The following is a 13,835-nucleotide window of genomic DNA, read 5'->3' as shown; positions in this document are numbered from 1 at the left end:
CCCAGTACAGCCCTGTGTGACTCAGTCCCCAGTACAGCCCCGTGTGACTCAGTCCCCAGTACAGCCCCGTGTGACTCAGTCCCCAGTACAGCCCCGTGTGACTCAGTCCCCAGTACAGCCCCGTGTGACTCAGTCCCCAGTACAGCCCCAGTACAGTGTCCCAGTACAGCCCTGTGTGACTCTGTCCCCAGTACAGCCCTGTGTGACTCAGTCCCCAGTACAGCCCTGTGTGACTCAGCCCCCAGTGCAGCCCTGTGTGACTCAGTCCCCAGTACAGCCCTGTGTGACTCAGTCCCCAGTACAGCCCCAGTACAGTGTCCCAGTACAGCCCTGTGTGACTCAGTCCCCAATACAGCCCGGTGTGACTCAATCCCCAGTACAGCCCCAGTACACAGTGTCCCAGTACTTGGGACATTTACTCATTGAACCACTATGGATTTTTTTTAGTCAACATGGAATACCGGTGTGATGGAGAAGGAACTGGGGGCCTAGTGGTTAAAAGTGAACAAGTCCAGCCATGTGTGTACCTCGTGGCTGCCTCACTGAGTTCACACTTACAGCATCTTGGAAGCTGAAGATGACGATCTGGATCTCGTTGAGAGCTCCCTTGTCAAAGTGTAGCTCGCTCTTCAGGCTGGACACGGCTTTGACGATCAGCTTGTGGTCCGGAGATCGAATGTAGTCCTTCAGACAGGTGACCAGCTGCCAGACGTGTTCACTTGTTAACTTGGAGTCGGAGTTCTGGTTTCAAGGCAGGAAGGAATAAAATTGCATGAACTGTGTGGGGAGCAACGCAAGAGACTACACGAAGCAGGCTCCTCAAAGCTCGGGCACCATTTTTCAAGCAGGAAGAAGGAGCAGATAGATGGCCATCGCCTGGCGATGGCGCTGCAGAGGTGACCATCAGTGTTGGGGAAGGGACTGAGGGGCAGCCGTCTCGCTTATCTTCCATCCCAGAAGAGAAAGCTTCAGGCTTGGCTCACTACCACTCCCTAATAGGCCAGACAAAAAGATAGATAGATCGAAAGAGCTTGCATTTACATAGCGCCGTAGGATGTCCTAAAGCACTTTACAGCCAACGATGTACTTTTGAAATGTTTTTACTTTTGTAATGTCGGGCACGCGGCAGCCTATTTCTGCACAGCAAGATCCCGTTAAACAGTATTTAGATAAATGACCATTTAAGCTGTGATAATGATGTTGGTTGAGGGACAAATATTGGCCAGGAGACCTCCCCTGCTCTTCTTCGAATAGTGGCCGTGGGATCTTTTACACCCACCTGAGGGAGCAGACAGGGCCTCGGTTCAACGTCTCATCTGAAAGACGGACAAGACTGGAGAATAATGAGGGGAAACTGACGTGATGCCCTGCCCCTCGCGTGGCACACGGTGTTGGTGCGCTGACGTACGGTACGGAGATCGGGTTTGTTTGAATGTCTGCCTGGCAGCATCACAACGCCAACCAAACACGGGGTTTAAACCCTCCGGATCCAAACACATGGAAAACGCCAGACAGGAAAAGACCAGCTGGACCAGCTAGCCTGTCCCATACAGTCACGATGCCTTATGCATCATGTAGAGTTTGAGGAGAATAAGAAAGGAAAGTGAGAGGGAAGTGACTGAGTGAAATAACTAACAAGTGCGAGTGGCTCCTCATTGACAGAACAGCTAAAAAGGCGACATGTAACCTTGTAACCATCGGCAGCACCTCCCAAACCCACGACCTCTTCCACCTAGAAGGACAAGGGCAGCAGGCGCATGGGAACACCACCACCTCCAAGTTCCCCTCCAAGTCACACACCATCCTGACTTAGAAAGATAGCGCCGTTTCTTCATCGTCGCTGGGTCAAAATCCTGGAACTCCCTCCCTAACAGCACTGTGGGAGTACCTTCACCACACGGACTGCAGCGGTTCAAGAAGGCGGCTCGCCACCACCTTCTCGAGGACAACTAGGGATGGGCAATAAATGCTGGCCTTGCCAGCGACGCCCAGGTCCCAGGAACGAATAAAAAATTTTTTAAAAACCGAGCCATGAACACCAGGACGTCCCTGAAATCAACAAATTCAACACAGGCCGGGGGCAACATTTACCAAGTTACCTCCAGGGGTCCCTCAGAGCACCGTATCGTGCACTGGGTTAGAATAGCGAGGGATGAAAATATCCCCTCTGCAAGGATCCTACGCTAAATGAGTTTTGCCGGCCTCAATCTAACATCGGCCCACAGTGCAAAGCTGCCCATAAATCCGCATCAGTCTCACTCAGAGGCCATAAGGACGTCTGCTGTGGGATATGGAAGTGTACACACATACAGTACGGGGTCTTCATCTTGAGTTGGGCTTGAGATATATTGGGGATCCAGGAATACTCAACTCTGCATCTAGCACATGCTAGACTGACCTGCGACTGCACTTTATCTATTCACGGGGTGTGGGTGCCGCTTGGCATGGCCGGATTTATTGCTCACGCTCGAAGCTGGTGGTGGGCCTTTTTCTTTCAACTGTCGCAGTTCTTGTGATGATAGTGTAGAACGTTTGACCCAGTGATGATGAAGAAGCAGCGAGAGATAGTCCAAGTCAGGGCGGTATGTAACTTGGAGGTGACCATTGCTGTTCTTGTCCTTCTTGGTGGTAGAGATCACAGGGGAAGGAGGTGCTACTGGAACATAGAAACAGGAGGAGGCCATTCAGCCCCTCGAGCCTGCTCCACCATTCAACTAGATCAGGGCTGATCTGTACCTCAAAGCCATTCACCTGCCTTTGCTCCACGTCACTTGATGCCCTTACCTTAAAAAAAATCTAGCAATCTCAGTCTTGAAAGCAACAAATGTCCCAGCATTTGGGGGACTATAAATGTAAGCTTGTGGATCATACATACTGTAGCAGGATGGAAGGGGTGGCAATTGAGTCCTGTGGCAAGGCGCCAATCATGTTCTGAATTGACTGCCTGATGGGGAGGGGTGGGGTGGGGTGGGGTGGGGTGAGGTGGGGAGGGGTGGGGGGGCTTAACGCTGCATGTGGTGCTCATTATTCTTGGAGTTGGACCTATCACTGCTGACACTGGGTGCAAAACGTGGAAAGTGTTCCCTTCTGCAACACTGACACCTCTCACTGCGATGACATAAAAACTCGGCAAGTAGTAAAACAACACAAAAATGAAAAGAAGCTCAATGGAATGGGCCTCGGCCTGGTGAGGAGCAAAGCTTACTGTCCACGCAGCGGGGAGATATAAACCGAGCACATGGGCTTCCCAGATCAAAACAAAAACACAATACTGCGGATGCTAGAAATCTGAAATAAAAACAGAAAGTTCTGGAAAACACGCAGCAGGTCAGGCAGCAGGTGTGGTGAAAGAAGCAGAGTTAGCGCCTCAGGTCGATGGCCTTTCATCAGATCACCCCGGAGCAGTCCAGTTTAGGTGAATGCTGTCGCTCACTCTCACTAAGTGTATAATCCATCAGTTATTTACCTCAGGAGTGATATTTTGCGTACCTGCGCCTGGGCTTCTAGAATGTTCTGGACCACAGTTTTGCAGTCCTCCGTCAGTATCTTGAACAGTGCAGCTCTACGCTCGCTGTCCTTCTTTAACAGGAACAGTCCGGCATTTTCTTCCGGTGAGGATGGGATGCTGAAGTCATCCACCTGTTCCTCAAGCACGCTGGGAGAAGGAAGACGGGAATACCGATTAAAACAATCCCGGGAAATGCAGAGTCACCCCGCTTCTCACCGTGTAAAGTAGTGGTACGATAAGCACTAAAGGTGAGAGGTTACCTCAGAAACTCCTGTTTTGGGGAGCCGCTCTTGCCGCATTGGCTTGGGATCGAGCAGCTTCGAGACAGGAAGGGAACGTCGTGTTGGAAGTCCAAGGGATGCCGGCTCTCACTCCCGTCCTTCAGGTGCCCAGACACAGGGACCGACAGACTGTGATAAAATTCACCTTGATAAAGAAGAGATCCTAATCAAATCAAGGAAGAGCGTATTCAAGCAATGGGGTTAAGGAGATTAAAGGTTGCACAGTCACAGAAAACACGTCAGGAGTTGGCTGAGGTTCCAAGATGTCTGGAGATTGGCTGGAGACAGGATGTAGGGTGCTCTAATGAGTTGAGAGAGAGGGAGGACTTGCATTTATATCGCACCTTTCATCTCAAGCCATCCCCAAACACTTCAGAGCCAATGAATTACTTTTGAAGCGTAGCCACTGTTGTAATGTAGGCAAACACAGCAGCCAGTTTGCGCACACCAAGGTCCCACAAACAGCAATGAGATAATGACCAGATAAACATTCTAGTGCTGTTAGTCAAGGAACAAACATTGGCTAGAATACTGGGAGAATGAGCCTGCTTGTCTTCAAATAGTGGCACGGGATCTTTTACATACACCTGAACTGGGAGATGGGGGTCTTAGTTTAACATCTTATCTGAAAGTGGCCCATATAAACATAGAAGATAGGAGCAGGAGTAGGCCATTCGGCCCCTCGAGCCTGTTCCGCCATTTAATGAGATCATGGCTGATCATCCAAATTCAGTACCCTATCCCTGCTTTCTCCCCATATCCCTTGATCCCTTTAGCCTTAAGAAATATATCTAACTCCTTCTTGAATATATTTAATGAATTGGCCTCAACTGCCTTCTGTGGTAGAGAATTCCACAGGTTCACCACTCTCTGGGTGAAGAAATTCCTCCTCATCTCAGTCCTAAATGGCTTACCCCTTATCCTTAGACTGTGACCCCTGGTTCTGGACTCCCCGCCATCGGGAACATCCTTCCTGCATCTAGTCTGTCTAGTCCTGTTAGAATTTTATAAGTTTCAATGAGATCCCCTCTCATTCTTCTAAACTCTAGCGAATATAAGCCTAATCGACCCAATCTCTCTTCATACGTCATTCCTGCCATCCCAGGTATCAGTCTGGTGAATCTTCGCTGCACTCCCTCCATGGCAAGAACATCCTTCCTCAGATAAGGCGACCAAAACTGCACACAATACTCAAGGTGTGGTCTCACCAAGGCCCTGTACAACTGCAGCAAGACATCCTTGCTCCTGTACTCGAATCCTCTCGCTATGAAGGCCAACATACCATTTGCCTTCTTAACTGCCTGCTGCACCTGCGTGCTTACCTTCAGCGACTGGTGCACAAGAACACCCAGGTCTCGTTGCACTTCCCCTTTTCCCAATCTATTGCCATTCAGATAATAAGCTGCCTTCCTGTTTTTGCCACCAAAGTGGATAACCTCGCATTTATCCACATTATACTGCATCTGCCATGCATCTGCCCAATAGCCCAACCTGTCCAAATCATACTGGAGTTTCTCTGCATCCTCCTCACAGCACACTCGCCCACCCAGCTTTGTGTCGTCTGCAAACTTGGAGATATTACATCTAGTTCCCTCGTCTAGATCATTAATATATATATTGTGAATAACTGGGGTCCTAGCACCGATCCCTGTGGTACCCCACTAGTCACTGCCTGCCACTCGGAGAAAGACCCATTTATTCCAACTCTTTGCTTCCTGTCTGCCAACCAGTTCTCTATCCAAGTCAATACCTTGCCCCCAATCCCATGTGCTTTAACTTTGCACGCTAATCTCTTATGCGGGACCTTATCGAAAGCCTTCTGAAAGTCCAAATAAACAACATCCACTGGTTCTCCCTTATCTATTTTACCAGTTACATCCTCAAAATATTCCAGTTGATTAGTCAAGCATGATTTACCTTTTGTAAATCCATGTTGACTTTGTCCAATTCTGACACTCTTTTCCAAGTGCTCTGCTATTACATCTTTTATAATGGACTCTAGCATTTTCCCCACTACCGATGTCATAATTCCCCGTTTTCTCTCTACCACCTTTTTTAAATAGTGGTGTTACATTAGCTACCCTCCAATCCATGGGAACTATTCCAGAGTCTATAGAATTTTGGAAGATGACCAGCAATGCATCTACTATTTCTAGGGCCACTTCCTTAAGTACCCTAGGATGTAGATTATCAGGCCCTGGTGATTTATCGGCCTTCAATCCCGTCAATTTCCCTAACACCATTTCCCTACAAATGCTGATTTCTTTCAGTTCCTCCCTCTCATTGGACCCTATGTTCCCCAACATCTCTGGGAGGTTATTTGTGTCCTCCTTTGTGAAGACAGAACCAAAGTATGTATTTAATTGGTCTGCCATCTTTTTGTTCCCCATTATAAATTCCCCCGATTCTGACTGCAAGGGACCTACGCTTGACTTCACCAATCGTTTTCTCTTCACATATCTATAGGAGCTTTTACAGTCAGTTTTTATGTTCTCTGCAAGCTTACTCTCATACTCTATTTTCCCCCTCTTAATTAATCCCCTTGTCCTCCTTTGTTGAATCCTAAACTGCTCCCAATCCTCAGGTTTGCTGCTTTTTCTGGCCAACTTATATGTACTCTCCTTGGATCTTATGCTATCCCTAATTTCCCTTGTTAGCCATGGTTCAGTCACCGTTTTTGTTTTATTTTTATGCCAAACAGGAATGAACAAATTCTGTAGTTCATCCATGCGATCTTTAAATGTTTGCCATTGCCTATCCACCGTCAACACTTTAAGTAACGTTCCCTCCGACAATGCAGCACTCCCTCAGTACTGCACTGAAGCGTCAGCCTAGATTATGTGCTCAACTCTCTGAAGCGGGGATTGAAACCATGATCTTTGTGATTCAGGGGCGAGAGTGTTACCATGCTGCAGTGACACTGAGTACCTGCAGGCGGCGCTATGCTATGACTGATTGCCTTTGGTTATCCAGCTAGCTCAACATCACCACCAACAGGCGCTTGGTGTTACTGCAGCTATGAGCAACTCCAAGAAGATCAGTGAGAAAAAAAAAGACTTGCGTTTACGTAGCACCTTTCACGTCCTCAGGACATCCCAAAGCACTGCACAGCCAATGAAGCACTTTTGAAGTGCAGTCACTGCTGTAATATGAGGAAACACTGCAGCCAATTTGCACACAGCAAGCTCCCACAAACAGCAATGAGATAAATGACCAGATAATCTGTTTTTAGGTGTTGGTTCAGAGATAAATATTGGCCAGGTACACCAGGGAGAACTCCTATGCTCTTCTTCGAATAGTGCCATGGGACCTGTGAGAGCAGGCGGAGCCTCGGTTTAACGCCTCATCCGAAAGACGGCACCTCCGACAGTGCAGCACTCCCTCAGCACTGCACTGGAGTGTCAGCCTGGATTATATGCTCAGGTCCCTGGAGTGGGGCTTGGACCCACAATTTCTGACTCAGCGGGGAGAGTGCTACAGTGCAGGTTGTGTGCGTGTAAGTGAACACTCTCCCTCTACTGTTTTGTGCAAGCTTTAATCACTTACACGGATGCCCTGATTTGATAGGTCTCCAGCGTGTGTTGGGGCTTCTACCTTGTAGCAGATGCACTGCGTTAATGTAGGTGAGCAGGAACAACGGACAGTGCGTCCTGTCGGATGGATAACAGGGAATGTCATATCCGGGCTTGATGGCCGACTGGAAGCTACGACCTGTTCTGTAACCCTGTGTTGGCCAAGATTAGTTTATTCCTGGTTTACTGAGGAGGGTACAGACCTGGACCAGTGCAGGCGTATCAGACAAAATCAGACAGCGGAGCACAGCACACGCTTCTCTCTCCAGACACTTCCTGCTCCCTGCTCCCGGCACAGAGTGACACTGGAATTTAGCCACGGTTATGAAATGCCAGGAGTACAACTGCTGCCTGAACAGGCATATCCCAAAATGAGATAACTTACATTTCTACAGCCCTCATTACATACGGAGAATCTTCAGAACACGTAGAGGGCGATAGAGAACCATAAACCATAAGAAACACAGGGGGGCGGAGCTGGGCCGTACTTACAGTGAAAGCTCCCTCACCCATACCAGCCATCTCCTGTAATCGTGCAGTAACCTCCAAAATCAGCTTAATCCAACATATCAATGGATACTTATTATCCTGTGCTGCTTTCTCCAACATCCCATGCAGTCCTATTCCTGTACATTCCATTCTCCTGCATCCCATTTAGTCCTCTTCACCTGCTTCATTTTCCTGCTCAGTCCCATTTACTTTTATCACATTCAGTTTGTTTCCCCTCCATTCTATTTCCATTCAGTCCCATTCCTCTGATCCAATTCCCATTCAATTCCATTCCCCTACATCTAGCACCTAGTCTCAGTCATGCCTTTTCCGTTCCCCATTCAGTTCTATTCCCCTCCTTCCCAGGCAGTACGTTTCCTCTCCATTTTATTCCCATTTAGTTTCAGTCCCTGCCTCCTATTCCGGTTCAGTCCCACTGCTTCACCTCTTTTCCATTCAGTCCAATTTCCACCCCTCCAATTCCTGTTCAGTGCATTACCTGTGGTTCCCTTTTCATTCAGTCCGATTCACCTCCATTTCATTCACCCGGCTTCCCTTTCCCATTCAATCCAATTCCCATCTATCCCGTTCAGCTCTTTACCCCTGCTTCCCATTCCAATTCGGTCCCATTCCCTTACTTCCCATTCAGTCCAATTCCTGTGCCACCCAGCCAATGTAAGAACACAGGAACAGGAGGAGGCCATTTAGCCCCTCGAGCCTGTTCTGCCACTCAATGAGATCATGACTGATCTGCGACCTAACTCCATATACCCACCTTTGCCCCGTATCCCTTAATACCTTTGGTTACCAATAATCTATCAATCTCAGATTTAAAATTAACAATTGATCCAGCATCAATTGCTGTTTGTGGAAGAGAGTTCCAAATTTCTACCACCCTTTGTGTGTAGAAGTGTTTCCTAATTTCACTCCTGAAAGGTCTGGTTCTGATTTTTAGACTATGCCCCCTAGTCCTAGGCTCACCAAGCAGTGGAAATGGTTTCTCTCTATCTACCCCTTAACTGCCTAAATTCTAGAGAATACAACCCAACGTGAATCTTGTCATTCATGTGGAAATGACTTATGAAATAATACTGGGTGGCCTGCTGGTGGCGCTGTCCAGGGAGAGTATAAATACTCGGGCACAGGCCCAGCTTGCTCAGGACATTCTTTAACAGGAACTAGTGAAGGACACAACTAGTGTCCTCAGAGTCCACATCACGGAAGACCTCTCCTGGTCCCTCAATACCTCCTCTCTGGTGAAGAAGGCCCAGCAGCGCCTATATTTCCTAAGGAGGCTGAAGGGATGTAACCTGTCACCCCTGATCCTCTCTAACTTTTACCGCTGCACAATAGAGAGCATCCTGATGAATTGTATCACAGTATGGTATGGCAGCTGTAGCTACTATGACCGGAAAGCCCTGCAGCGGGTAGTCAAAACTGCCCAACGCATTACCGGCACCCGGCTACCGACCATAGAGCACATATACCAGAAACGCTGTTTACGGAGGTCACGGACCATCATCAAAGACCCTACCCACCCCAGCCACAGTCTGTTCGCCCTCCTGCCATCTGGGAGACGCTACAGATGCATTCGCACCCATACGACCAGATTTAGGAACAGCTTCTTTCCCAGGGCTGTCATCCTACTGAACTCCACAAATAAACTCTAAATCCTGCACATCTGCCAATGCACTTTATTATGGTTATGGTTATGTTAATGTATTACAAGCCAAATGTATGTTGAATGTTTAAATGTCTTAATCTAAATGTACTCTCTCGGGAGCCGCAAGCCTACATTTCGTTGTACTGCACTTGTGCACTAACAATGACATTAAAGTTGATTATGATTAGATCTCCATGTTGAAAAACAGTTGATTAAAGCCTTGTTTAATATTCAGACCAAGTGCCTAGTAGTTTTCTTACATCACAACCCTAATTTGTGTAATCTCTCCTCGTAATTTAACCCTTGAAGCCTGGGTATCTTTCTGGTAACCCTACGCTGCACTCCCGCCAAGACCATTATATCCTTCCTAAGATGTGGTGCCCAGAACTGCTCACAGTACTCCAGATGTGGTCTAACCGGGGTTTTGTATAGCCGCAGCATAACTTCTACCCCCTTGTATTCTAGTCCTCTAGATATAAAGCCCAGCATTCCATTAGCCTTTTTGATTATTTTCTGTACCTGTTCATGACATTTTAATGATCTATGTACAGGAAACTCATTGGTATCCGGCACCGACGGGACCGGCGTGTTGCCGGTTGATCAAAAATTCCGGATGACGGAGAGGGTTATCTACCGAGGCTATTTTTAACAAAGAAAAATTAAAAAATCAAGAAATGTGCAGTATACAGTAATTGGGTACTCACCTACAGAATGTTGTGTTAAATGGATGCTGGAAGATGCTGGATTAAGCACAGTACTGCCAGTTGAGGGTAATGCAATGCATTGACTACCAGCAGCGTGGGAGACACACAGTACCCCTGTAAAATGACGGATCAGAAGAGACTACCGGCAGCGCGGGAGAGTCAGACTCCTGTTACAGGGGTATTGAGGTGTTCAGACTTCTGACAGCACCAAGAAGCCGAGTCGTGGCAGTTTGGAGAACTACCCCCACTGACTAACTCGGCCACCGCGGGAGACTCGGACTCGGCAACATTGCCGGTTATTGAGGTGTTGTTTTTGGAGTGAGAATTTTGCCGGTTAATAGAGAATTCTGGATATTTAGGAGCCATTTGAACGAGAGTTTCCTGTACCTAGACCCCCAAGTCTCTTTGGACCTCCACTGTTTTTAGCTTTTCACCATTTAGAAAGTACCCTGTTCGATCCTTTTTAGGTCCAAAGTGGATGACCTCACTTTTGCTTACATTAAAATCCATTTGCCACAGTTTTGCCCATTCACTTAATCTATTAATATCTCTTTGTAATGTTATGCTTTCATCTACACTGCTTACAATGCCGCCTATCTTTGTATCATCGGCAAACTTGGATATGTGGCTTTCTATTCTATCATCTATAATAATAATAATAATCATAATCAACTTTTATTGTCATTGTTAGTGCACAAGTGCAGTACAACGAAATGTAGGCTTGCGGCTCCCGAGAGTGTACAGTTAGATTAAGACATTTAAACATTCAACATACATTTGGCTTGTAATACTTTAACATAAACATAAACATAATAAAGTGCATTGGCAGATGTGCAGGCTTTAGAGTTTATTTGTGGAGTTCAGTAGGATGACAGCCCTGGGAAAGAAGCTGTTCCTAAATCTGGTCGTACGGGTGCGAATGCATCTGTAGCGTCTCCCAGATGGCAGGAGGGCGAACAGACTGTGGCTGGGGTGGGTAGGGTCTTTGATGATGGTCCGTGACCTCCGTAAACAGCGTTTCTGGTATATGTGCTCTATGGTCGGTAGTCGTTAATAAATACAATGAATAGTTGAGGCCCCAACACAGATCCCTGCGGGACACCACTAGTCACATCCTGACAATTTGAGTACCTGCCCATTATCCCTACTCTCTGTCTCCTGTCACTCAGCCAATTTCCTAACCAGGTCATTAATTTGCTTTCAATTCCATGGGCTTTAACCTTAGTTAACAGTCTCTTATGTGGGACGTTATCAAATCCCTTCTTTAAGTCCATACAAGTAACATCCATAGACATTCCCCTGTCCACTCCTTTAGCCACCTTTTCAAAAAATTCAATCAGGTTCGTCAGACATGCCCTACCCTTTACAAATCCATGCTGGCTCTCTCTGATCAGCTGAAAATTTTCAAGGTGTTCAGTTACCCCGTCCTTAATTATGGACCTTAATTAATTAATGTAGTTGCTCTTGTTTCCTGTTCCCACTCGGTCCTATTCCTACTGCAACCTGTTCCCATCCATCTCATTCAGCTCCATTTCCATGATGGCGCTCAGCCCCGTTCCCGTTCCCAGTCATTCCTGTACCTGGCTTTGGGGTGGGCTTTGTTTTCCTCCGGCTCAGAAACGTGTCTTTGAGGAGCTCCCCAGCCGTGGCCCGTTTGTCAGGATCCGGCTCAAAGCCACACAGGAGGAAGGCCTTCGCCTCGAGGGACATGGACTCTGGGATCTCCGGGTGGATTTTAAACATTCCCACCTGTAGTCAAACAAACAGGGAATCAAACCAAAGAAGGAAGCCGCTCACGAGGTGCAAACGGAGATGTGAAACAGGCTCAAACCATTACAAGATCAATTTGCACCATTAAGCCACTATATTTGACGCCATAGCTTCACAATTATTATGCTGTGAATGGTAGACAGGACACTTCTGTGCACACCTGTCCCACCAAGTTACTTTCACCCTCCAGTGCCACGTGAGGGTGCACACACAGGGTCACACCTCTGTCCTTGCACGAGTACGCTGGGGGTGAGACACTCTCCTCACTTTGCTGCTCTGTAATTCATCCGGATACTGGATCCATGAACGCACCAGGCGAGAAATATTGTCTGAAAACCAGCATTACGTTTAGTCGCTAACACCAGTAATGTATTTTAAACTGGATTAAAAAGATAATTGTCCTGGGTGTAATTTGCCATTGAAGATATCAACTCCTCCCCATTCCCTCCCGAAACAGTTGACACCAACTGGGGTACAGGCCCATAGGCACCCGATTCTAGTGGCCATTTTTCCTGTGCATGCTTAGATAGTAAGCATTACTGGGATATTCATCCATGGGGGATGTCAGAGCCAGGGCCGATTCTGTCCTCAGGAGATGCACACGTCACACAGCTGGTGTCACGGAGAGTGAGGCCCTTGTTGGTATTTCCCCAGGGGTCCAAGCCTTGCCCCTTTGTTCGCCTCGGGGCGAGACACTCAGCCCTAGGGTGACCAAAAACAATCACGCTGTCAGTTCTCTTACCTTAAACATAGCGGCCTGGGGCTCTCCCAGTTCGAAGAAGGGTGGTTTTCCGGTGGCCATTTCAATGACGGTACAGGCCAGCGACCAGATATCTGCAGGCTTCCCGTAACCTCTTGGTCCCTTGTCAATGATTTCAGGAGCCATGTACTGAAGAGTTCCTGGGGTAGGAAGAACACAGAAAAACTGACAGAGACCGACACCACACCCACCCCACCCACACCCCCACCCACACCAAACACAACGACACCCACCCCACCCACACCGACCCCACCCACACCAAACACATCGAAACAAATCCCACCGACTCCAATCCCACCGACACAGAGACCGATAGCCACTCTCTGTCCTCTACCTCGCCTCCCAGTCGCACACCTGTGAACGTTTCTGTACAAGGATTGATGCCTGCAAGCCTCTTTGATGTCCCGAAGTCCGAGATTTTCAGCACTCCACTGTATGTGTTTATCAATACGTTATCTCCCTTTGAAGATAGACAACATGATTTCAATAAAAAACAAATGCAAAACTCTAGTCCAATTATTATTAAATTAAAATGCTTTCCCGCACTGCTGTTAATGACAACAGAAGTGAGAACGAGGCACTGAACACCGCAAGTGCCATCTTATCAAACATTCCTCACATCACTGGCAACTTCTCCCCTCCCCCCTCATCGTAAACCTCCCCATCCTCACTGCAGCCCATTTACTGATAAGCTGCGGAGATCAATCACCAACAGGTAACCAAATGCTGATGTGCATGGCAACGCGAATCACCCGATCAGCATTTGGTCTCCCCACCGTAGAGCGTACAGCACTCTGAGCATCAGGTCCAGTTTACTTTGCAGAATGTACCTGTAAATTGGTGTCTCACACGGAAGGAGTGTTTGGGGGCCCTGGGCAGTGGTGTGTGAGGAGGTGAAAGGGCAGGTGTTGCATCTCCTGCAGCTGCACAGGACGGGTTCAGGGCAAAGGCAGCTGGAACTGGAGGTTGGTGAAGGAGTGAATCAGCGGCTCACACAGGGAACCATCTCCCCAGAAATCAGAGAGCTGAAGGTGTTAATCAGTGGTGGGATCGCGCTGCCCATGGTGGGTAAGGCGGAAGATGATGGC

The 13,835-nt window shown here is 47.8% G+C and overlaps 1 protein-coding gene across 2 annotated transcripts in view; it reads right to left on the bottom strand.

Moving 5' to 3' along the window:
• LOC147103075 (mitogen-activated protein kinase kinase kinase 5) overlaps positions 1 to 13,835 on the bottom strand; it is a 201,153-nt gene that overhangs the window by 46,879 nt on the left and 140,439 nt on the right. For both annotated transcript variants that reach the window (XM_085962370.1, XM_085962369.1), the window contains exons 18-23: positions 13,102 to 13,207; positions 12,730 to 12,887; positions 11,798 to 11,966; positions 3,769 to 3,934; positions 3,490 to 3,655; positions 559 to 741 (exon numbers count right to left, since the gene is read on the bottom strand). In XM_085962370.1, the coding sequence (XP_085818496.1) occupies positions 559 to 741; positions 3,490 to 3,655; positions 3,769 to 3,934; positions 11,798 to 11,966; positions 12,730 to 12,887; positions 13,102 to 13,207 (948 nt within the window). The remainder of the gene's footprint in view (positions 1 to 558; positions 742 to 3,489; positions 3,656 to 3,768; positions 3,935 to 11,797; positions 11,967 to 12,729; positions 12,888 to 13,101; positions 13,208 to 13,835) is intronic.

The sequence above is a fragment of the Somniosus microcephalus genome, chromosome 20 (assembly GCF_052327205.1).
Source record: "Somniosus microcephalus isolate GS21.2 chromosome 20, FLI_Smic_1.0, whole genome shotgun sequence".
In the NCBI taxonomy this organism is placed as follows: domain Eukaryota; kingdom Metazoa; phylum Chordata; class Chondrichthyes; order Squaliformes; family Somniosidae; genus Somniosus; species Somniosus microcephalus.
This window is presented reverse-complemented; position numbering and strand designations above follow the sequence as displayed.